The sequence below is a fragment of the Podarcis melisellensis genome (genome assembly GCF_964234715.1).
Source record: "Podarcis melisellensis genome assembly, chromosome: 14".
NCBI classification, from domain to species: domain Eukaryota; kingdom Metazoa; phylum Chordata; class Lepidosauria; order Squamata; family Lacertidae; genus Podarcis; species Podarcis melisellensis.
Window position 1 is genome coordinate 12,409,434 of NC_138546.1, and position 22,719 is coordinate 12,432,152.

The 22,719-nt window shown below is 40.9% G+C and overlaps 2 protein-coding genes and 1 long non-coding RNA gene across 15 annotated transcripts in view; 2 read left to right on the top strand and 1 right to left on the bottom strand.

The window, feature by feature from the left end:
- The window catches only part of DNAAF5 (dynein axonemal assembly factor 5), a 27,372-nt gene extending 23,916 nt beyond the window's left edge, over positions 1 to 3,456 (top strand). The window contains exons 12-13 of the mRNA XM_081889146.1: positions 981 to 1,172; positions 2,312 to 3,456. Of these exons, the coding sequence (XP_081745272.1) occupies positions 981 to 1,172; positions 2,312 to 2,457 (338 nt within the window). The 3' untranslated portion in view covers positions 2,458 to 3,456. The remainder of the gene's footprint in view (positions 1 to 980; positions 1,173 to 2,311) is intronic.
- Positions 2,583 to 5,986, bottom strand: LOC309357298. Its single transcript, XR_014163062.1, has 2 exons — positions 5,751 to 5,986; positions 2,583 to 4,759 (listed from the first exon to the last, which is right to left on the bottom strand). It is a non-coding gene; the product is annotated as an uncharacterized lncRNA (long non-coding RNA).
- A 101-nt stretch (positions 5,987 to 6,087) lies between these two features.
- The window catches only part of SUN1 (Sad1 and UNC84 domain containing 1), a 49,492-nt gene continuing 32,860 nt past the window's right edge, over positions 6,088 to 22,719 (top strand). For 6 of the 13 annotated variants that reach the window (XM_081889122.1, XM_081889131.1, XM_081889132.1 and 3 more), the window contains exons 1-2: positions 13,537 to 13,725; positions 22,247 to 22,343. In XM_081889122.1, the coding sequence (XP_081745248.1) occupies positions 22,267 to 22,343 (77 nt within the window). In that variant the 5' untranslated portion in view covers positions 13,537 to 13,725; positions 22,247 to 22,266. Of the gene's footprint in view, positions 6,284 to 7,893; positions 8,018 to 13,535; positions 13,759 to 22,246; positions 22,344 to 22,719 lie in introns of those variants that run through there. The other 7 variants (XM_081889129.1, XM_081889128.1, XM_081889126.1 and 4 more) reach the window with 7 other exon arrangements.

Consider the following 22,719-nt stretch of genomic DNA (forward strand, 5'->3'; position numbering starts at 1 on the left):
ACAGGTGTGAAGAGGCCCTCTTAGCCTCTGCTACTTGTGCCACCCATGTCACAGTTTGCCCATTTAGTTTACATGGTGTGTTTCTTTTAAATGAAGTAAATACCCACAGTGTTAAAACTAATTTCAAATTTACAGAATGACAGCTGACACAAGAACACTGATTTCTTACAGCTCATCTTTTGGGGAAGCTGAGAGTAGCACAGGTGGGGTTCCTGTATAGTTTCTCCCATAGGCACTGACCAGGCCTGGGCTGATTAGCTCCAGCAAGGTTTTTGCATCGTGTGGCTATGCCCCGAGCCGGTTGCAGTTTGATGAGAGTCGGAGCAAGTACTGCTGCATCTGCAAAAGCAGCTGCTGACCCCTGCAGATTGAAATGGTGTAAAACGTGATCTCTGTGCAAACTTGTATGGAGAACAGAAACAAGTGGTTCACACATGTGAAGGTGCCCTTTTAAAGCAATGACTCTGTTGGACTATATTTTTGAACATAACTGAGCCAAGAAAAGGGGGGGGCAAGGTAATCTGCTAACCACAGGCAACAATCGTGGTTTTGCTGGGAAGGACAGATCAGTATGAAGAAGAGCAATTGGGAAACCTGTACCCCCTCAAATATTGTTAAGCTCCGTTTCTCATCAGCCACAGGCAGCATGGCCAGCAGTTGAGGGTGCGAGTCTAACAGAGCCTGGAGGTGCACAACAGGTTCCCATACCTGGCACAGAATCTCCTTACCTTTTCGTTTTTATTCAGGAAGTCAATTGAAGAAAATAAAGACATTTTCCCGTTGCTTTATTGTGTTAATTTTATTGTATGGAATGTTTTTAATTGGTGTGTGTGAGAGAGACACTACTAGATCCTTGTCAGCAGAGTGTAAATTTTAGGAACAAAATAAGTCCCCCATCTCATTGCAACATAATTTCCGTTTGTTACTGAATATGGCATAGTTTCCATTTAGTAAACTTTTGGTGCCATTGTATTTTTCAGAACTCCTAAAGCGTTTGGATGATTCATCGCATGAGGTCCGACTAGCAGCTGCCAATGCCTTGCTCAGCTGGTTCAAATGTATAAACAATGACGAAAAGAAAGCCCTATTAAAAACCAACATTGAGTTCCTGTATCAAGAACTGTTGGTTCACCTGGATGACCCTGACCAGAATATCCAGTCTGCTGTCTTAGGTAAGCCTTGAATGAGTTGTCGCTTTGATGTTTTTTAAGAAGTTGGATTAAGCACCTATTTTCTGGGGCAGTAGTACCTGTGATACCAAATGAGGGTCAGAAAAAAGAGAGAGTTGCTTGATCTTTCTGGTTGGAGGAGAGTGCTCTAGCAATGTGAAGTATCTTAAGTGCTTGTGGGAAATCATGTTCTGTGTGAAGGGTAGTCAGCTTTGAGAAGGTAAGGTGCTTGCTAGGGCAGCAAGTATCAAAGGAAGGGACTTGGAAGGAACTAGAGAGGAAGGGATGAAGGAGGTTGTCTTTCCAAAGGCACAGATATATGAATCCTGCTTATACTAAATCCCATGAGAAGTAACTTCTGAATAAATGTACACATGTATGCCTTAGTTTGGCTAATGAGGTAGGTGGGAAGAACTCTGTAAAATAAGAGTTTACACTTTCCTTGTAGATCTAGACTAAACTCTCTAATGTCCCTTTTTATTTGTTTGACTTGTCTGTGTTAGGAGTAGCTTCACCAATTGTTGTGGAAAGTTTTATTACTGTTGTTGAGAAAATAATTTTTCCAAGCTTGCAATCTTTGTCTTTCATAATCTACCCACCAAATGGTTGGTTTATCTTATTAAGACCTATGAAAAATGTCATTTTAACTTGCTTGACACTAGACTATAGGTTTTACCAAGCACTGTGTCTGTGACTGAAGCATGCAACCTTAGGCTCAAATTGCACTGAGCTCTACTTGCAGGTGTGCCAATGCATTAATACAGCATGACTTTCCTCCATTTCAGTGGAGGAAGCAGCTCCTTTGCACAAAATATTCAAATTTGCATTGGTGTGTATAGGGGGCTCTTAATTGTGTCGGCTGCATAAAAATAAACAGGAATCCATAGAGGAATCATTTTTTTTCCTGTAAAAACTCCAGGAGGATGTGGAATTATTTTTGCAACACAGGGAGAAACAATGAAAATACTTAAAGTTCATGTGCTTTTAAAAATTTTGTATTTATATTTGGTATGATCAGCTTCATATTGTTTCTGGAAAAATGCATGCTTTCTAAGCTAAGAAGGCTCCTGTGTTTCTGACAAACAGTAGGAAGTGAAGGACAAGCTGTTTTTGGTAACTGTATATAAACTTGTGTTTTGCAGATATTTTGAAAGAAGGAGGTGTTCTCTATCCAGATAGCTTGGCAAAAGAAATTGAAGCAGTTGTGCGCAAACATCGCTCTCCAGCCTACTGTGATCAGTTGCTGCTGCACATTGAATCAACGGGCTGGAGATACTCAGAATCATAAATGCCTTTGTGGGCTGTGACTTCTCATTTGTACCATACAATGTTGACACTTCAATAAATGGAGAAGTTTCCGCTGTCACATACTGACACTCATGCAGATATAAATAAAAACTCTTACAGGCAAAATATTTTTAACTTTTTTAACAGAAAAAACCTTGAGAAGACAAATGTGTGAATAAGAGTTACATTGTTTTCCATATTGTTGCAAATCCCACATCTAACATCTCTGCAGTGAACTTTAGACCACTAAATGATGTTACAATGTGTTACTCAGCTGTGTATTATACAAGCTACCATGCATATTGTAAGATCTGTATGACACAAAATCTCTATGACACAGAATGAAGATCTGGAGACATTTAAAGGTTTACCAAGCAGCAGAATTCAAATCTATTTTTGACCTTAGTAGTTTTTAAAAAGTATTGCTATTGGACCTCTCAAGTGTGAAGCATTTAGACCCTGACCTAGACACTCATCACTGCAAGGAGGAGTGGCTGTCTTCATTTGAATTAAGACTGGATGTGTCTGGCCATGACAACATGCATACATTACGGGAAGAGCAAGAAAGTGCAATGTGCTTTCACTTAAATTTATGTTACCGCATTTCCGGTAATGTAAATACCCAATATCCTGGGCATGTATCATTATACTGCTTTGGATTACTATGTGATGAGTGTGTTATTTGAGGAGTCTTAACTATAGATGGGGTTTGGTAAGGAATGAATGAATTATAGATAATAATTAAATTATTTGCATTTCTCTCTGGATATTCATTATAGTTGGTTTGTTGCAATTTTTCTTTTGTTCCATGTCTAAGTGCCTTTATTAAATGAACCACTGTTTTTTCTTTATTGGTTGGGCGGTACGTAACTGAACTCTCATTGCAAATAACTGATCTCTCATGTTAGCTTACAGTGCCCAGTTTTGATGACATGTTTAATGTACCTATGTCATTTGGTTTTTTGATACTTTATCATAAAATGCATCACATGTGTCCATATTTGTGTGTGTGTGTGTGTAAGTCAAGTGACTGGCAAAACAGAAAAGAGGCTTAACATTCTACAGTTAAATATATTAGCTTCTGCCTTTGTCAATGACACAGCTGGATTTCAAACCAGACACTAGGAGCCAAAGTCTAAAAATAGTGGAGAAAAGAAGGTGGCATCTATTATATAAGTACAAAATTAGTTTTAAACAATTCAAGGCATTGATTAATGATTGTGCATTATCCTCTAAGATAAGACAATGCGGTGTTAGGGTGTTGAGTCTGTGTATCCAGAAGCTCTCTCTTTTAGTGTCCAAGGATGGGGTAGATTTTTTGTTGGATACATTTCTCTCTCTGTGTGTAAGTACTTGAGTACAGTCTGAAAAAATGTTCGGCAAAGTCCTTCACTAAAGGCTCCTGAGCAAACAGCATTCATGAGGCAAGGGCATGTGGCCTGTTGTGGATATGAAACTGGTTAAAAAGAGGGAAGACATAATGTTCACTGTTGATGGAAATAAGTAACTCAGAAGCTGTATTTAACTTCTATATTATCTGAAGCAACGGATAAGCGATGAGGTAGCTAAATACCACATTCACTATCAGAAGGCATGGGCAGGGGAGATATATTTGCATGGCCCTGGAGATATGTCCACAATGGGGCTAGGCAGACCTCACCCTATCATTGTGTGCGGGTAAATATTTATTGTTGAGCCCCACTAGCAAAAATATTTTCAAAGGGCACAATAGCCATTTAATAATTAAATTGGGTTTAATTTATAAACTCCTTTGTGCCTCACCTTTCGCTCCTAGTTATTTTGTTTCTATTTTGGGCTGCCTTTTAGGGCATAGTCCTCACAAGCTATATACTGAAACAAACACAGAAGAAAAGAACAAAAACAAGATTCAAAACAATTGTAAAGGAGCGTCTTAAATAAAGATGCCAGGAGCATTCTATAAAAATTGGAGGGTGCTCCCTGCCTGGGCATATTAGCCAAGTTTACAGTGAATAGTATATACTCTGCCTAAAGGATGCTAAGGAGTCCTGTACCCTAGGGAGATATGGTACTTGGCTCAACTGAAACACCAGAAACTTCTCGCTCTTCCTAGCCTTCAACTACAGTAGTCCATTTTAGCAGGTTGTTGCAGGAACTGTTGCCAACTCAGATCTAGTGCATCCAAGTTTGCCTTCTTCCCCTCCTCCCTCCCAGTCCCTCTTCCATTTTGTGTCTTCGTCTTTTTTAGAATTGTAAACCGAAGGTCAGGGACTATCCTTGTAAACTGCAAATCTATCTTATTTTTTTTCCAGCTGAAGAACAGGCTTCAAAACAAAACAAAAACAAAAAAAAACCCCAACCTTTGGAACAAATGCAATCTAAAGGCTCCCAGATGTTGTTGGACTCCAGCTCCCATCACCCCCAGCCAGTATGACATCAGCGGTTCTCAACCTGTGGATCACCAGATGTTGTTGGACTACAACCCCCCATCATCCCTGAGCTCTGGGCTTGCTAGCTAGGGGTGAGGGGAGTTGTAATTCAACAACATCTGGGGACCCACAGCTTGAGAAAGGCTGAGTCTTAAGGGATTAATTAGGTCACTGTAGTGCAATGATACCCAGAGGTTCCCCACCCTCATGGCTTCGCTTTATCCTCAAGTATTTTTCAGATTCATTTTTTTGCTGTTTTCACTTTCCATATTTTATTTGGTACTTTGTGTTTTTTCCCTTTGTGTATTGTACGGCACCGCGGGGCAGGGGTGTAGGGCGAACCGTCCCAGCTTCCATCATGGGTGTGTGTGACAAATTATCAAGTAACAATTACTGCCCTACTAGGGCGGTTCATAAAAACCTTTTTTTTTAAAAAAAAATGCCTGTTCCAAAGGTCTTATTTTACTACACTAGGGATTATATAGCTATATATGAAATTTCATGCATATCAGTTAATGTCTTGACCCTCCACGAAAATAGCTATTTACGTGGCTGTTTTCCTATGTCGTGAAGGCTGAAATTTCAATTCAGTGGAGCACTTACTGTTCCCAACCCTTACCCTGCGGAAAGCCATCTAATTAGAATTTAACTTGATTTTGACATGTTTTAAGGAGGTAATTTAATTATTGTTTGATTTTTATACCCATGTTATGTATCTGATGTTAGCCGCCCTGAGCCCGACTTCCGCCGAGGAGGGGGGTTATAAATAAAAGTTGTTTCTTATTCATTATTATTCCTTTGAAGGAAAATATGAAATAACATAAAACCATTTTTTCAGGCAAAAAAATAAATGAATGTGTGGGGGGTGACAAGAAATTTTCCGCACCTGGTACCACCTGACCTTCCTACGCCTCTGCCGCGGGGCGATCCCTGCTTCGGAGCTGGAGGTGCAGTTTAGGCACACCTAGAAACGAAGGAAGCGGGAAAAGGCACCGGCTGAGGAGAAATATCCGTTTTCCCACTGAGCATGTGCAGAGAGCGCTTCTCCTACCCTGACCAACCGCCTCGGTGTGGAAGAGGGGCGGTGGGCGTGCCTTCCCGCAGCCCAGCCCATTCCTGCGCTTGCCGCCATTTTCGAAAATGAACCGTTGCCCGCGGCCGAAGGGGGCGGGGCGGGGCATGAGGAGCAGAGAGAGGGAGAGAAATTCTGGAGGCCTCTCAGGGAAGCGGCGAGTCCGCCGACGCCTCCCGCCCCGCTCCCCTCAGGCAAGCGGGGCGGGGGGCGGAACGGACGCGTAGCGGCGCTGCTCCCGTAAAGCAGCGCGAGATCCGCGTCACCCTCCTCAGGTGCGCCGACGACGGCCGGCAGTCAGCCAGAAGCGGCGTCCTCCCAGGGCGCGTGCGCGTGCCTCTCGTCAGGTAACTAACGGCCGCGCTTGAGAGACAGAGCGCGCGCCGCGGCCGAGGCGCCTGGTGGACTCCGTTTCCATTGCTCTTGCTTCTTGCTTCTCTTTTCCTTCTCTTCCTCTCTTTCCCGGGAATACATGAAAGGGATAGAGCAGGCGGCGGTATTATGTTAACGCGGCCCTCTCTCGGTTTCTCAGAGGGATTCATTCACCACAAACCGCCACCTCAGCCTCCGTTTCTATACTGTGGAGGTTGAGGAGGGGAAATCCCCCCCCCTTAGTTTAGCGCGAGGATTGTTCGTAGGCCCCCACCCAACACCCTCGCTTCTCCCCCCCCCTCAATAATATGATGGGGGCGCTCTTCTCTTTGAACCCCCCCCCCCGTCACACAAGCAAATCGAGAGAAAGGCGGGGAGGGAGAAATATCTGGTGGCTTCATTCTCCCTCCCCTCCTTCCTTTCCACTCCCCTTTTATATGAACAAATAGTTGCATGCTGCTATTCCAAAACGAATTATTGCATTGCAGAGGGTTGGACTAGATGACCCTTGGAACCCCTTCTACTCAATGATTCATTTTTTTGGGGGGGGGTCAGGTTTAGACCCCATACAATTTACTGGTTGCTTTTTTAAAAACCAAAGTAGCTTACAACAAGCACGTCCATTGAAACAGGCATAAAATAAAGGGAACGAACTAGGATACATCCGTTTTCAAAAGGCAGGTTTAAATCATTCTGCCCACTGGAGGCTGCAGATAATTAAGAGCCAAAGGCCTTGTGAAACATATGCATGCACATACAATAAAAGATGAGTTTAAAATTTGCAAGGAACAATTCCAGAAAGGTATTTTCTTAACTGCTTGCCCAACCCATTGTGGTGTAGTTAAGAGTGTTGGGCCGGCAGACAAGATTTCAAATCTCCACTCAGCCATGAAGCTCATTGGGTGACCTTGGGCAAATCACTGTCTCTTAGCCTGGCTTACCTCACAGGGCTGTTGTGAGAATAAAATGGAGGGCGGAAACTGTGTATGCCACCTTGAGCTCCTTTGGATGAAGAATGGAACATAAATCAAATGCATTAAAATGCAATAGCTTCCAGCTAGGGCAGGGGTGGGTAGCCTGTGATCCTCCACATTTTGCTAAAATACCTCTATCCCTAAGGTAGTTTAGCAAGTTAGGGTTTATTAGGGCTGATGGGAGTTGGTATCCAACATCAGTCTGAAGGACCACAGGTTCCTCTAGGATTAAAATAAAAATAGAAAGTAGCCCCTGCTGCTCCATAAGAAGGCTCCAAAAGCTGCAGCCAGCTAATACTTTTAATGGGGCAAACCAAGATGTCGACAAAACGTTGCAATACCTACCTTGATGGTTTTGTTGTTGCTATCTTCTTATTACAATTATAGTCTGCCTTTCATTCAAGGTAGCATACCAAGACTGGGGAGACCTGGTGTTCAAGTCCCCACCCAGCTGTGAACTTCAATATGTGTGTCCTTGAGCCAGTTCCTCCCTCTCAGCCTAACCTATCTTAAAGGGTGGCTGTGCAGATAAAATGGGAGGAGAGGACCATGTAAGCTGCCCTGCACCACTTGGAGGACAAACTATGAATGTAACCATTTTTTTTGAAGTGAAATTTTCCCCCTCCTTCCTTTCCCCTCTCTTCACTCCGCCTACTTTTGCTTTCACATCCAGTCGGAAGAAAACTTATGGAGCATTTGAAAGTTTGTTCCTTGTTTTGGGAGGTTCTGATAAAGGTATGGCCTGCCTGAATTTAGGATTAAAACTTCTTAAATGTTTGTTTTCAGTCTGTCTAGTGGTCACCAATACTTTCAGACTTTGGCATTATATTATCTTTCTTTTAAAAATTAATACATAGCTGAATTCTGTTTCCTGTGCCGTATTCTATTTCTTCCTGTTTTTAGATGGGTGATGGAAATATTTTTATTCTGTCAGGCATTTTATATTTGGTTTCTACATTTTCATGCTACCTCTTTGAGTTTCATTGTGATTTCCCCCCCTTTTATGTAGCTTCCAATCTGTGCTTGGAACCCTCTGCGCTGGGACTTGTACTCATGTGTCATGTGACTATCAATCAGTGAATAACTAATAGTTTTCCTACTCACACTTACATACTGTGAGCTGCTGGGTATGGTGGAATATGAGCTCACATAAGTTAGTACTTAGTTCAAGGTGCCATGCATGTCTAATAGAAAGGCTGCACAGCTCAGTGGTAGAGCACAAGTTTTGCATGCAAAAGGTTACAGGAAGGACTGTAGTTCAGTGGAATAATACCAGCTTTGCATGCAGAAGGTCCCAAGTTCAATCCCAGGCATCTCCATGTAGCACTGGAAAAAGACTTCTACCTGAAATCCTGGAGAACGGGTACTAACTAGTCTGAATACTTAGCTAGATGAACCAATGATCCAACCTGGTATAAGGCAGCTTCCTATGACTGCCACTACAACTTTTAAGACCACCAGGGAGTGCTGTCAATATAGACATCAAATCAAAATCTGTAAGGATACACATTAAGGGTATTCTTGGCTACCCCTCAATGTCTAAGGGCCCAATTATTCCTCCTCCCATTCAAACCTGCGTGAATTTTAAGATCTATAGGAAAAGCTCTGCTGGTGGCTCCCAGGCCTAATGATGTGTATGTGGTAGGGGCACGGGCCCATGGGTGGGCTTTCTTTTCAGTGGCCTCTTGCCTTTGAAATGACTTCCCCTCTGAGGTATGTCTCACTACAACACTGATGTCATTTCATCAGCAGCTGATGACACCTCTTTGTCTAGCCTTTTGGGATTCAGGTGTATTAGCCATTTGAGTTTCTGTTGCTGCTGGTGGTTTTATTTGTAACTGAATTCTGTGTTTTGTTTTCCATTGTTTTTGTTTTATTTTAATTTTTGTTTTTAACAGCATATATTTCTGACATGGGATGTTTGGTAAATGTTGGGTTATAAATATTTTTATACAGTAATATAAATAAATAACCTTCAGTGAGTTTCTATGGAAAATAATGCTTTAGTGTATTCTGAAAAGTGTATTTATTCTGAAAAACCATATGAGGATTTAATTTGGTTTTTAGTAGCCAGTGATGGATTCAAGCATATTATTACCCACCTCAAGACTTTGGAATAGGAAGAACTGTGTCCAATAAATACATATGAAAGTTACTTAAAATGGTGGGCGTTTGGCCCAGTTCTGTTAAGTAGCACCCTGATTTTAGTAACTTGCGGTAAAATTGTTTCCTTGTGATTGTTGCTGAGGACAATGTAAGTAAGAAGAAAGTAAAACGAGTGATATAAAAATTCAGAGTGAGAGAGGTGGTTTTGAACAGGCATGAAGTTTTGGTAGTCATATTTTGTAGTAAAAATAGTTGGATAGCACTTTCCAGGCAGGTAGTTATGTTTTCTTTCTCCAGGAAATTATTAAGTGTATTATATTCAGATACACCCCCTCATATAGGAATGTGGCACAGTTAGTCCTATAAGGATAATCCAGGCTCACAAGGCTTTAATAGAGTTCTGATTAGAACAGTAGCAGCTGTGCCTTCTGTCTCTTTGGCAGATAAATGACCTGTCCACAAAAGAGCAACAAACGGCTCTCTGTGCTTTCACTATTTGTGGTACTTTGCTCCAGAGTGGTCTGGGGGTTTGTAACAGACAGCTGGGAAACAAAAAACGGCATGCTTTATTCAAATGAAAAGATGTCCTTCTGCTAGCATTGCAACTGGGTTGGCATCTTGCTGGGCGTTGGTGGTATATTTTTGTCAATAAAGAATTTGATGACAGGTTGCATAAATGCCAGGAAACATATGGTGATGTCTCCAGTACTATTAGTTATTATTGCCATTGCTGCTGTTAACAGTAGTGGATTAATTCTGCAAGGAAGACTTGAATACAACATATTTTGGGGCTTTGCCCCATTGAATGAATGAATGAAACTTTATTTGCGTCAGCCGTCGGCCATAGCAACAAAAAAACATTGTGATATACACAGAACAAAATAAAAAGTCAATTATAGTAGACCATTGGTATTGGTCTACTATGATTTTTTGTAATGCCCATCTTTTGCATTGTCTCTCTGGTTTTAGCATGCTTATGTGGCTCTGAAGTAGAGTTATAGATTTAGTGATATTGTGATCCAGGCTAAAATGGTAAAGCTCTTGGCAGTACAGCATGGAACAGGATGGTGCCAGCATGGAATTAAGAAATGGAAAATGAAGTGCGTGCATCAGGTTTTGAATGTTGAAACAAGGAAAATTTACCTAGACAGGCAGGTTTTGAGTGTGCAATTATGGTGCTAAAGACTAAATATTCCATTACTAAGTGAGGCTAGACTGATTTATTTACTGCAAACTTTCTCATATTTATATGTGTTTCTTAGTTATCTCTGAAGAAGATGAACATCAGCTCTCTCTGGTGTACATATAGAAAAATGTGTGTTTATTTAAAAGTGTGACTGTTTATATTGTGGTAACATGCTAATTCCCATCAGAACAAATGTATGTGTTTCACTCGTGAGAAACTGTGATTGGTCATGGATTCTAGGGCTTGTACACAGCATGTTCATCCAGCAAAATGTATTTGTGTGCAATTATATGGTATGTAGATTGTATATTAAGGCATTTGGAAACAAGTGCTTTGCACTTAAGAATTACATACTGTTGGAAGTATCCTTGCTATAAAAATGGAATCCTAGCACGTTCCGCCTATGAATAATTCTGCAGGGGTTTTTTTGGGAGGGGGCAATACATGTGAGAGAGCTGCTAATTCTTATTACAGTGTAAGCTAATTTGAAAATTGAAGGAGCAAGATGTATTTTTCAACTCCAATTTCAATAGTCCATATACAGTGGTACCTTGGGTTACATATGGTTCAGATTACAGACGCTTCAGTTTACAGACTCCACTAACCCAGAAATAATACCTCGGGTTAAGAACTTTGCTTCAGAACAGAAATTTCACGGTAGCGGGAGGCCCCACTAGCTAAAGTGGTACCTCGGGTTAAGAACAGTTTCAGGTTAGGCATGATTGTGTACTCTAACCAGTGCTCAACTGCCTTTGTAACAAAGACCTGGGTTCTAGTTGTTGTCTAGCCTGTTTTATCATCCATAATTACTTGAAGTACCACGTTGCTGAACAGACTACATAGCACTGGAGAGAAAACTAGATTGCTAAACTTTCAATTGCCCATCTTATCTTGCCATTCTATAGCAAGACTAGGACCTTTCACATGAATGCCTGCCCCATCCACTGGGAAATTCCCAAGAACATTAAGCAGTTCATCATATTCCATTGGTCTGTGGGCTGGGATCAGGGAGCAGACCATCTAAATGGGTCCTCCACCCCTGTAGGGTGATGTAGGCACTAGAATTCCAAACTATACCTGGAAATGTTCTAACTATGGCAATGATGTTATAGAATCGTAGAATTGTAGAGTTGAAAGGGATCCTGAGGGTCATCTAATCTAACCCACTGCTATGCACGAATCTCAACTGAAGCATCTATGACCAAAATTGAAGGTGGAAAGGGGAGAGAAAGAAAAAGGTGATTTTTACACTGTATGGCATTTTATTAAATTTATAAATGAAACATCACATGGATGAGAAATACAACATATATTGCTATATGATATAGATATGCAGGCACTGCTCATAAACTCACTCCTATTATTCTGTTTTCCAAGTTGATTTATTTAAGAATTCATTGAACTGGTTTACTATATCACCTCATTATCATGTACTACAAAATAATAGATTTAGCAGCTTACGTGAAATATTTTGCTTGGTGCTGCCAATCTTTCCCAGAAATCTGCAGCTGTAGGGGAGTATTACCGGTAGATGTCTACTTTTAATACATATGTGTTAATGGTGATTTGTTGAGGTGGCACCCTCTCTGAAATGACTGTGTGGCTAGTACTTGGGTCTTTTGGTGGGCTAGTTGATGCTAAACAGATTCCTTGAAGCTAGAAAACTTTAAAACAACTGCTCCTGGCATTTTTGATATGTGTAATGTGTAATGCTGAGGAGGCATGTGCTATAATCAGGGGAGGGCCAAGCCTCTCTTTGGCCCCTCCTTGGGTGTGTATTGGCTTCACCATCCTGCCAGTTTAATGCACCAAACCTTGTGCCCTATTTGAGTATTGATTAGTCCTTGGGGGTTCACTATAGTGCATCCTGCATATTCAAAGAATGTCATGGTCTCATGCAGCCCCAGACAACTGCTTCTATATGTCAGGGTTAAGAATGAGCATGGATGAGCTGCCAGTTTTGTTTTATCTGTTGAAGTGAGGGAGGGAGGCTTACAGAGAGGCTTCCTTTGACAAGGTTATGGGAACCTTGAGGGAAGGAAGGAAGAGCAAGGGATCACTGTAGCAATAGTGGGGGGGGGGAGTACTGCCACCCTTTTGATTAGGTATGGCATGCATGTGGGTGAGCAACAGGTGGCAGCAATGAGAGGCAGAGAGGGGAGTGGGGAGCTGCATACCTAAGCACTGTGAAAGCTGATGATCTCTAAGATGGAGATGGAGGCTCTGGACAGTGCTAGGTGGGATGAATAAACTCGTGTTGCCAGATTTCAAAAGCTCTAGCCTTGCACGATGTGGGACATTTTAATATTTCCTCTAAGGCCAGCTCTTGTTGAGGTAGGAAAAGGTTTTTAAGTTAAATTGTTCCAAAGAATAAGGAAAATGCTCCTGACATTCAAATTTTGCTTTGCATATGATGAAAGTGCTAGAGCTGTGCAGATAATTTACATAGGTAAAGGTCCCCCCCCCCATAAGAACGTTGTTTAGCATTTGAATAACTGCACTTGCCTCCTTGCTATTAAAGTATCAATTTTGCTAGCACAGGTTTAATGGAGTTCTTGCTCATAGGTCTCCAGAGCTGATATTTAAAAAGCAGGGAAGAGCCGGATCCCGCCCCCTCCCTGCCTTCCTTTTGCTAAATAGAAGCATGTTGTGGAAACAGAACATTGCAGGTTGCCTAGGAAAACAACAAAAGCATGTTGGGGGGATCTTCTGTGCAGTATTGTAGCTTCTCCTTGCTAAAGAGCTAATTAAAGGTGAGAATGAAAGTGCCATGGAAACCTGTAACTATAAATAAAACACTGGGGAAAGGTTTTCAGTATGTACATCCTTGAAGGAAATTAAGTGGTTAAATATTGTGGGCTGGCTGAAGTAGCTTTGTCCAATAAATTCAAAGTCTGCCTCTGAGTGACAATGGAAGCTTTAAGAGGCTGGATTAGATTCGTCTGATCCTTCAGGCTTTGTTGACGCTGGGAAGCCATTTTGGGATTCTGCAGTGTGGAACAGAAAGAATGCGCTGTCAACTCTCAAACTTCTTTTGAGTTATTGGGCAGGAGATCGCCCTGTCCTGGAACACAATGCTGAATTAAAGTATTCTTCCTTCCTTCTCTGTGGGATGAATGATGCTGCATTTTGAAAAGATCCAGGTTTGAAGGTGTACCTTTGCTGCTGTTTTCTGATCAGTTGTGTAGGTCTGATAGATCTGGAGCGTAACTTGGCAACTTGAGTTTGTTTTTAGCTGTGCCAAAGCATCGAGTTGCTTGCTTGTTCTGCTTTAGTGAGCCTTGTTTTGCAATTTGTTTCTTAGTAATTTGAGATCTGACTGAGTTATTGTACAGAACAAGTTGAGTTGGATTTTTCAATCATTCCTGGTTTTCAGGGTTACTAGCTTGTAAAGTGAAAACACTCAACTCATGTTGTCTGAAGCATGTAGAAAATGCTCAGTATTTTTATAAATTCCATGTCCTGTTAACTGCCATTTAGCTATGTATGTTCCTCTTAAGTTCAGAATAATTCTTTTTAAAAATATTTACAGTGTTGTAATGTGTGCTCTCCTTTGACAGCCACAGTCTAAGTACAGTAATAATACAGTCAAAGCTTGCACCAAGTGCAATATATTATAGATGATCAGATTTGTATGTCAGAATACCTGGGGGTTTTTAAACATGTGATTGATACATATTTCTGAAACACTGTCTTTTGTCTTAAATCGTGTACTGTATTTACTTTTGATTGAAGCTCTTTGCTTTTCAGCCTGTTCTTTTTAAATTTTAATGTGGGGAGGTACGTGAAAGAGGCTGCAAAATGTTAGATATTCCCTGTAAGATAATTCAGATTTTTGGGAATGAGTTTTCAGTGACTAAAATGAAATACTATAGTTAGATTAGCTTGTAAACTGCTGAAGCAGCAGCAGCAAAGTTCTTAAAATCTGAAGGTGCAAGCTATTTGTTATTGGCTGCATTAACCATAATTTAATGTACTGCGCTGAAAAGAGAGTTCATAGCTCAGTTTGTTTTGAGGAGGCATTTAGAATATACATAGTTAGCATATTATAGCTCATAAGTAACCATATTGTTTTTAAAATGCTTAGGAATAGCAGGTCTTGATTTTTAAACCAGCACTATGGATGTTTTGTTTATTGTTTGATCAGTAATACTATCCTTTTAATTCTAAAATGAAGGCCCATTTTATAGACAGTTATTGCCTGATGTATTATTGCTGCTAGTGTATTCTTATAAGAGATATGTTCCAGTAGTTCTAAAAGATGCCTGTTTTCTGTGAACATCTAATACTGTACCCTACTCCTTCAATCCCTTTTCCTTATCAAAAGTGAAACTAGAGTGGAATGTATTCATATTCTTTATCACAACTTGTGAATTGAGCAGCAAAGGGAAACTGATGTCCATGGTTCTGAATTTGTTAAAAAGAATAGCAGCTTTGAAATGTAGCACGTGAGTTGCATCAACAACTTACTTAAACAGAATATCAGGTACCACTTTTTGTACTTCTGATTACTACCATCCCACCATCCAGACCTGTTAAGAAAAATAAGTGGAGATCCCCGCCCCCCAAAAAGTCTTATTTTTGAACCTGATTCAAAAACAAAAGTGAAAGTTTGAAGCCTTTTGCAATTTGCATAGTTTTCTCCTGAGCCGTGGACTTCTGTCAATAAGATTGCTGAGTACAGAGAGACACATTGGAATCATTGTGAGGAGCAGAAAATCCCCCTCCCTTTTAAAATGTGGCTATTTTTACTTGAGTGATGAAGCTATTGCACTATAGCCATGTTCTCACCCATTTCATCACAACAACCCAGTGAGGTAGGTTAAGCTAAGAGATAGTGACTGGCCCAAGGTCACCACCCAGTGAACTTCATGGCTGAGTGGGGATTCGAACCATGGTCTCCCAGGTCAGAGGCCAACACTCTAACCATTATGCCACACTAGCTTTCATTGTTTTGTCTCCTCTCTATGCATTGAATAAATGTGGTACTGGAGGTACGAACAGGACTACTGTCTCCTATGCAATAATTTAGGAGTTGGCCACAATTTTTTGAGATGTTACTTGGATCATTTGAATTTATAATATTCTCTGTGCACTCTGGCCAGATAATTATTGATCACAGGACAGCAGAGCAGGTTGGGCTGGCTTAAGCCCTTCTCTGGTCCAAGGCAGGGACAGCAACTTTGATATCGCTTCTGTGTAGGAGGTTCTTGTGCTTATTCAGTTTTTCTAGAGAGATGCGGGTTTGGAGGCCACCTTGCTCATTTCTTCAGACATTTCAGCCTATCTTCCCTCTGACAGAAAGAGAGGGAAGAGTGCACCACCTCACACATCACTCTTAAGGCTTCTATAACTTCATAGCCTTGTACCCCACACCTGTTTGACCACAGGCTCAGGAAAGGGAGGACAAGTTGCTGCGGCTTCCAAAGCTATCACAAAACATTTTATCCTCTTCCATAGAAGTGATGGATAGCTGCACTGTCCTCTCAGTGGATGGCCTCATGGCTGCATTAATACCCATGCCAGCTATTCCCCAGGAAAAGGAGAATTCAAGATGAATCCTTGATAGGAAGAATGGTGCTGGCCTATGGTAGATTTGATCCGGATACTTCTTTCATAGAATCATAGAATTGTAGAGTTGGAAGGGATCTCTAGGGTCATCTAGTCCAACCCCTGCAATACAAGAATCTCAACTAAAGCAACCAGGACAGATGACCATCCAACCTCTGCTTTAAAACTTCCAAGGAAGGAGAGTTCCACTTCCATCAAAGCCACCACTGCCAATTATTTTGGTGTGAGCTCCCATTCTTTTACCCAAGCTCTACACTTAGAAGTTAATTTGAGTGGATCAGCTATTTTGGGCTGGGCAGCTGAAATTTATGGTGGACTCATCTATGAATTTCTTTTGGTTTCAGCAAGGACTTTATCATCTAGAACTCATTAAATAACTTTAAATCTGGGCTTCTTAATTGTCAATATATTCTTTATGTCCAAAGGAACCCCAAAATGGCACATTTCTTCTCCAAATTCCAATAATAGGGATATTAAGTGATAGATTCACTTTTTCTACAGTGGCTACTAGGCCTCCTATATACCTTTCTGTCTCTCTACTTTTAGGGAAAGTCCTATGCAAGACACAGTCCTTCTACATGGAAATCTGAAATATTCTACATGGCTGACCAAGATTCCCAGACTTAATGGACTATGAGATTCTGGGCCCTTGACCCTTCCTCATCTCACTGAGTCTTTTCTCTCAGAGCCCAATCTACCTTCCCTTTGAGATCAGTCCTGCTTTTATGCTTCAAAACTGAAAAGCAATGCTGTCAAGACTGGGATTGTGAGGAAAACAATTAACACCATTCTGACCTCCTGCAGATTCTCTGCTTCTCAGACTTATGAAATAAAATGGAAAGCCATCCACAGATCCCAAGAGAGAAACACTCCATTCCATTTCTGCCTCTGGTCAGGACATCTTAGCCTTCTCCAACAGGCTGACCAAGAGCTCAGCAATCATTACTCTTAAGAGACAGATGGCAATGCTTAATAACATTCTTGGGTAGCTTCTTAACAAAATGTATATACTATTAAAATTTAAAATTTAAATTAATTACAGTTAACAGTATAAGAGATTAAAATAGTCAACATCTACATTTCATTCTTATCCCATCATCTCACATAAAAAAATAAAAAATTAAGGAGTAAGTTTGTTATCTACTCTCGCTTTGTTCACAGGTGCCACACTTGCAACCATTCCTTAGTCCTGAAAGCTCTTACTGGCCCTCCTTCTGAACCTATTTGAATGCTTACCTGGAAAATTGGGTTTTGAGTTATGTTTATTTCCCCCATGAATTGGGGGCCACAAGAGCATTGTTGGTCATAGAAAGTGAGTGTATTTATTTTCAAGAAGACAGGGTTGTGCTCCACACCAACTCATCCTTCATAGCTAACATTTATTTGACTTTCCATATGAATTTGTTGGGCTTTCCATGTAAAAAAACAAACAAACAAACAGTTGTCCCACTAAATTTTGCCCCAATCTACTTCTCCCAAAGAGAAACTTTGGCAATAACCAAGTTCTTTGTGTTTACATATTTGTAGATCTTCAAATGTCCTTTCCCTTGTTTATGAGTCTGAGGGTCATTCTGCTCCTCCAAGGATCAGTGCCTGCTTTTTCTAGAAACCTGACCTTTACACAGAAGTATTAATGCTACACTAGATTGCATTTTCAGGGTATGCACTTGCGTTTTTTTGCAACAGAAGGCTGAAGACAATACTAGCTGTAAGTGGGAGTTTCCAATAACCTTGCCGTTAGTTCTCGCTGTGATTGTAGCTATACAGAATAGTCTGAAGAAGGAGCAAAATATATTTAGTTTTAGTTCTTGGAAACTTGCCAAATGCCTTGTGTGGGAAAGGAATCTTAATGATTAAACAGCTCATCTCCAACTTGAGTAAAGGGGGATGTATGCAAATAATAGCTATGTGTCCAGTTCCTGTAGAACACAAGTCACAGCTCACTACGTAGCTTGTGTTTGTGCCTGTTAAAGATCTTTCCCTGGCAATCTAAGGTTTCATATGTGGGGTTTCAGGAGGGTGACGACAGCTGTTGAGCAGCCAGGTCAAAATTAGATTTGTTGATGCAATGCTGCTTGGTAAGTAACAGTGTCTCTTAGTCTGTGTTTGGGCCCAGAGGGAACTGTAGACAGCCAGGTTTCTCAATTGTTTCCAGTATCTCTAGCTGTTGGGTACACTGCTTTGCAGTTTTATACGAGTAATTACACTGGTCCAGTTCAGACAGTGCATTGCCCAGTTGCCAACCCAGTCAGGCAATTGGGAGCATCCCATTCTCTCACGCACCCCTCCCTTATTATTCCCTCTTCTTTTCCCTGAAACTGTTGTTTCACATTGCATCTGAACCAGCATTGCAATAGGTACCTCTAACCTTAGACTCCCCTCAAACCTATGGCTGAAACCAGAAATATAACTTGATTTCAACTCCTGGTTATCTTGCAAATTAAACTTGATAGTAACTGTGCCAATTTGGTGATTATTAGACTTTATTCATTCATTCATTCATTTATTTATGAACAGTTTCCTATGAGCCATCTCAAAACGATTTCACATTACAGAAAAAACATTTATAAAACAATTGGATGTATATATAGAGCACACATGGTTTTAGAAATTGCATGTATAAATGCAGTGCACTTATGGACTGGGATAAAACTCTTTTCTGAGACTGTGTACACATTCCCATTTGCTCCGGCTCCAGTGCCCTCCCGCTGCTGATATTTGAAACTGTGTACAAACGATGTTAGCTGCAGTCCGTATGCATCTTGTAGTTTCCTGGGAGATACTGCTGTTTGATGCATTATCTCTCAAACCAGCTTCCATCTGATTTGTAAATGTAAGCTGCAGTTAAACAGAGATGTGTAGATCTGAGACCTCTGTTGTGCATGTGCAGATGACAACTTCATTGAATAGGAGTTTTGCGGGGTTGTGGGTGCCAGTAAATAAACCAGGTAATGCACATAGGGTGAAGACATCACTGTGCCAAATTGCACAAATGTTAAAATTAGCTGCAAGGTCATTAACTTTCTGTACTTTGTCATAGACCTTTTATAAACGAGTTCCCCAACCTACGTACAGTACTCTGTGTTCTCTGTTGGTCAGGTGTTTGGGGTGTTTCTGAGCATCAACATCCTCTTCTGGGTTTTGAAGCAAATTACAGCTTATTAATTTTTGTCGTCAAGGCATTGCAATCCGGACACATTCACGTGTGCTGCCTGTGTTCTGTATGTGCTTGTCTGGTAGAACCGCCTTACCATTCCAGCACCACACTACTGAGCTGTGGTTGTGTGAATGCTAATTCTGGACTGAGGCCTTTTACCTTACTGTATGTGTTTGGCTGTAGCCTGTTCTGTCACCGTCGGAACAGTAAGCACAGAGCACTTCATTTCATCTATGAGGTGCTCATTTCACAAATGGAGTGAACATTTCCTAATAAACCTCTTTGTCTTCAAGGCCAAATTATAGCTATTATTATTATTATTATTATTATTATTATTATTATTACCCCACCCATCTGGCTGGATTTCCCCAGCCACTCTATGTGAAATAATGTTCTTTTTAAAAAATATAGGCAACTCCCTCTTTGCACGGGGGTTGTGTTTTGGGTCATTGCACTTGTGTGAAATCAGAAAGTCCATTGAAAAAGCCTTCAAACACCCTGCCCCCCCCCAATTCAGTGATGTTTCGGTGACATCCTTATGACGTTTTCACATTGCTTCCAGATTTGGCACTGTGCACGTATGTGTGACCATGCACATAACGGTAGTTGCCTGTTTTAGCACATTGGTACGGGACAGATCAAAATTGTTCTGAGAACCTGGCCCTGCATGAGTAACTTGCCTTACTATTATATTAAAAGCAAGCACTGGATTTCATCTAGTTTTAATAACCAGAATCTTGTGTCAACTAGTGTCCTCCTTTTGTCCAAAGCAGCATTTTGTCATTCTTAAGTCTTAGTCACTATACGTTTTAGCTGAATACTTCATACTCAGCATTGACCTTTTTAAGTGAATGGGACTATGTTAGTCATGCTCATGAATTTCTGAGGGTCTGTGCTTGGTAGGACTAGCATTGGATACAACCTTTTGAGGGCAGCACATCACTTCTTCTGAAAGCTCACCATGGGAGAGGTGGGTTGGCTTTGGTTCTTGCATGTTCGTCCTCTCCCTCCTCCTAGTCCTGTACTGATGATGATTGCTGACATTTAGCATGATGTAAGCAGTCAGAATAGAATCCCTGGTTTGTGTCTAGCATGCACATAAGAGCACAGATGAACAGTGTTTGTGCGCCTGATGTGATCTTAAAACAGGGTGAATTAGTTTATATCAGCCTTGAAGGCACCCTTTTGCCCAGTAAGTCTAAAAATACCAGCCTTTACAGCTAATATTGCTCAATCTTTTGTGTTGTGTTCTTATGAAAGAACATTTCTTCATGCTTCTGTTACTTGAACTGCTCCGTAAATCTAGGCATTTTGCAACCTTAAATTGTGATTTTGTTTAAAATTTTAGAGTTTCCTTCAGTTTCAGTCTAGTAGCCCTTAAGCTAATATCCATTCAGTTTTTCTTGTTGTTGTTGTTTAGTTGTGTCCGACTCTTCGTGACCCCATGGACCAGAGAACGCCAGGCACCTCTGTCCTCCACTGCCTCCCGCAGTTTGGTCAAACTCAGTTTTTCTACTTATTGTAAAAGACTGAAAACTCAAAAATCCTGCTTTCAGGCTGCAGCAGAATTAGAGAAGGAAAGCAGGGCTGTTCCATCAGCTCTGCTGAGAGACTGGTTGCTTTTGGCTCTTCATCATCATCACCTGTCACTTAGCAAGGGTTGTTATAATAATTTTAATAATAATTTATTATTTATAGCCTGCCCATCTGGCTGGGTTTCCCCATTTCATCATTCCTCATTCCATTATTCCATCAGGCCACCTGAACTGTTTCCACCCCAGCTGGTCTCTATAAGAATTTTAACTTTAAGAAATTGTCCCTGAGTTAGGTTTGCCCCTCCTCCCTACCCATTTCTTTTTCCTTTAGTCTTTAACACACACTATAAGCCTGAAGGCAAGGCTGGAGTTTTTCTTTCTTTTTTTAGTTGATCTGGAAACTACTCTGAAACGTTTTCTGCTGAAGCGTGGGATAAGAATGCTTTGAATAAGACTGGAATCCAAAGAGCTACTGCAGGCCCATCCAAGACCTTCAGGGTGCTGTGTGGGATTTTTTTTCTGCACTCCAAACCATACAAAAATACTTTACAAATACTTAGTTTTAAAAGTAGCTTGCATTCAGGACTGCTTCTTGAAAAGCACATACCCAAAGGCCCTTTGGATGAGCAAAACTAGCTGTGTGGCTCTTTAGATCACAGTCTAAACATTTCAATGTGACTCCCTTAAAATGCTTGAGCTAAAACAAGTTCCAGGAATACAGATCTAGCACTAGCTTTGTGATTGCATTTTGAATCAGCCTTTAGGGTGTGTACATAAGCGCCTTTGCTCTCTTCGAGGTGATTAGTTGAATCAATCCCAGCTAAACAGGGCTGTCTCTTTCAAAGCACAAGCCAAGCCAGACTCCCTCTTTCCATTCCAGTGGCACAAATGAAATGTTAAAAGAAAAATGTGTTGTTACATGAAACACATCACTTTTCGTTTACTTAGCTATTTTGATTGGTGCAGTTCTCAATACCTAGAAAACCTTTAGTTTAGTATCAATGGAAAAAAATACTATTGTGGGTGTTGTAAACTCTTGGCTTTTTTCAGCAAAGTGCAGTTTAATAGTATCTGTCAAGTATACTATAAGCAGCACTGTAGGTATGGACAGGGTTTAGCTTTTTGCTATGCCATTTAAGAGAACTTTGTAAACAGAACACAGCATGCCTAAGACTTTTGAAGAAGCTGTCCAGAAGAGGAAGTGCTTAGCGTTCATGTGACTTTTGATAAGGGATATCTAACATTAGCAGCCACATTAAAAATGCACACTACTTCTGATACCAGTGGCTTTTTTCCTCCTCTGCCAAAGCATTATTTGCAGTATTCTAAAGTACCGGCTGAACCAAGCAAGAGCTCTTTTTTCTGTCTTTTAAACTGTTATATAGCACTGTGTTTTCAACTTTTTGCAGTATGATTTGAAACAGTGACCATGGATTTTTCACGTCTTCACACGTATACCCCTCCCCAATGCGTGCCAGAGAACACTGGCTATACTTATGCACTCAGGTGAGAATCTTTTTCCTTATGGAGAAGCTGCCTTCTATAGAACCTGGTTTCTTTGTATGTTGTGGTTTCGTGGCAAGATTTAAATCAAGGAAAGAAACCTGGCATTTGATCATAAATCTCACTGACTTTCCTGTTTATAGATACATGTAGCAGTTTGGTTTTAGGTTTTTACAGTAGATTCTAATCCAGCACCGCTGGTGACTAAGACAGTGACTCAGGATTTGGCAGTAGCTGTAAATAAAGTATTTGGGAACCACACCCAAATACCATTGTTTTAGCTTGCAAATGCAGGGTGGGGGGTATTACATGGCAGGGTGTGTGTGTAGATAACTTAATATAGTTCCATCCTGCAATGAGGAATCCTTATCAGTTTTGC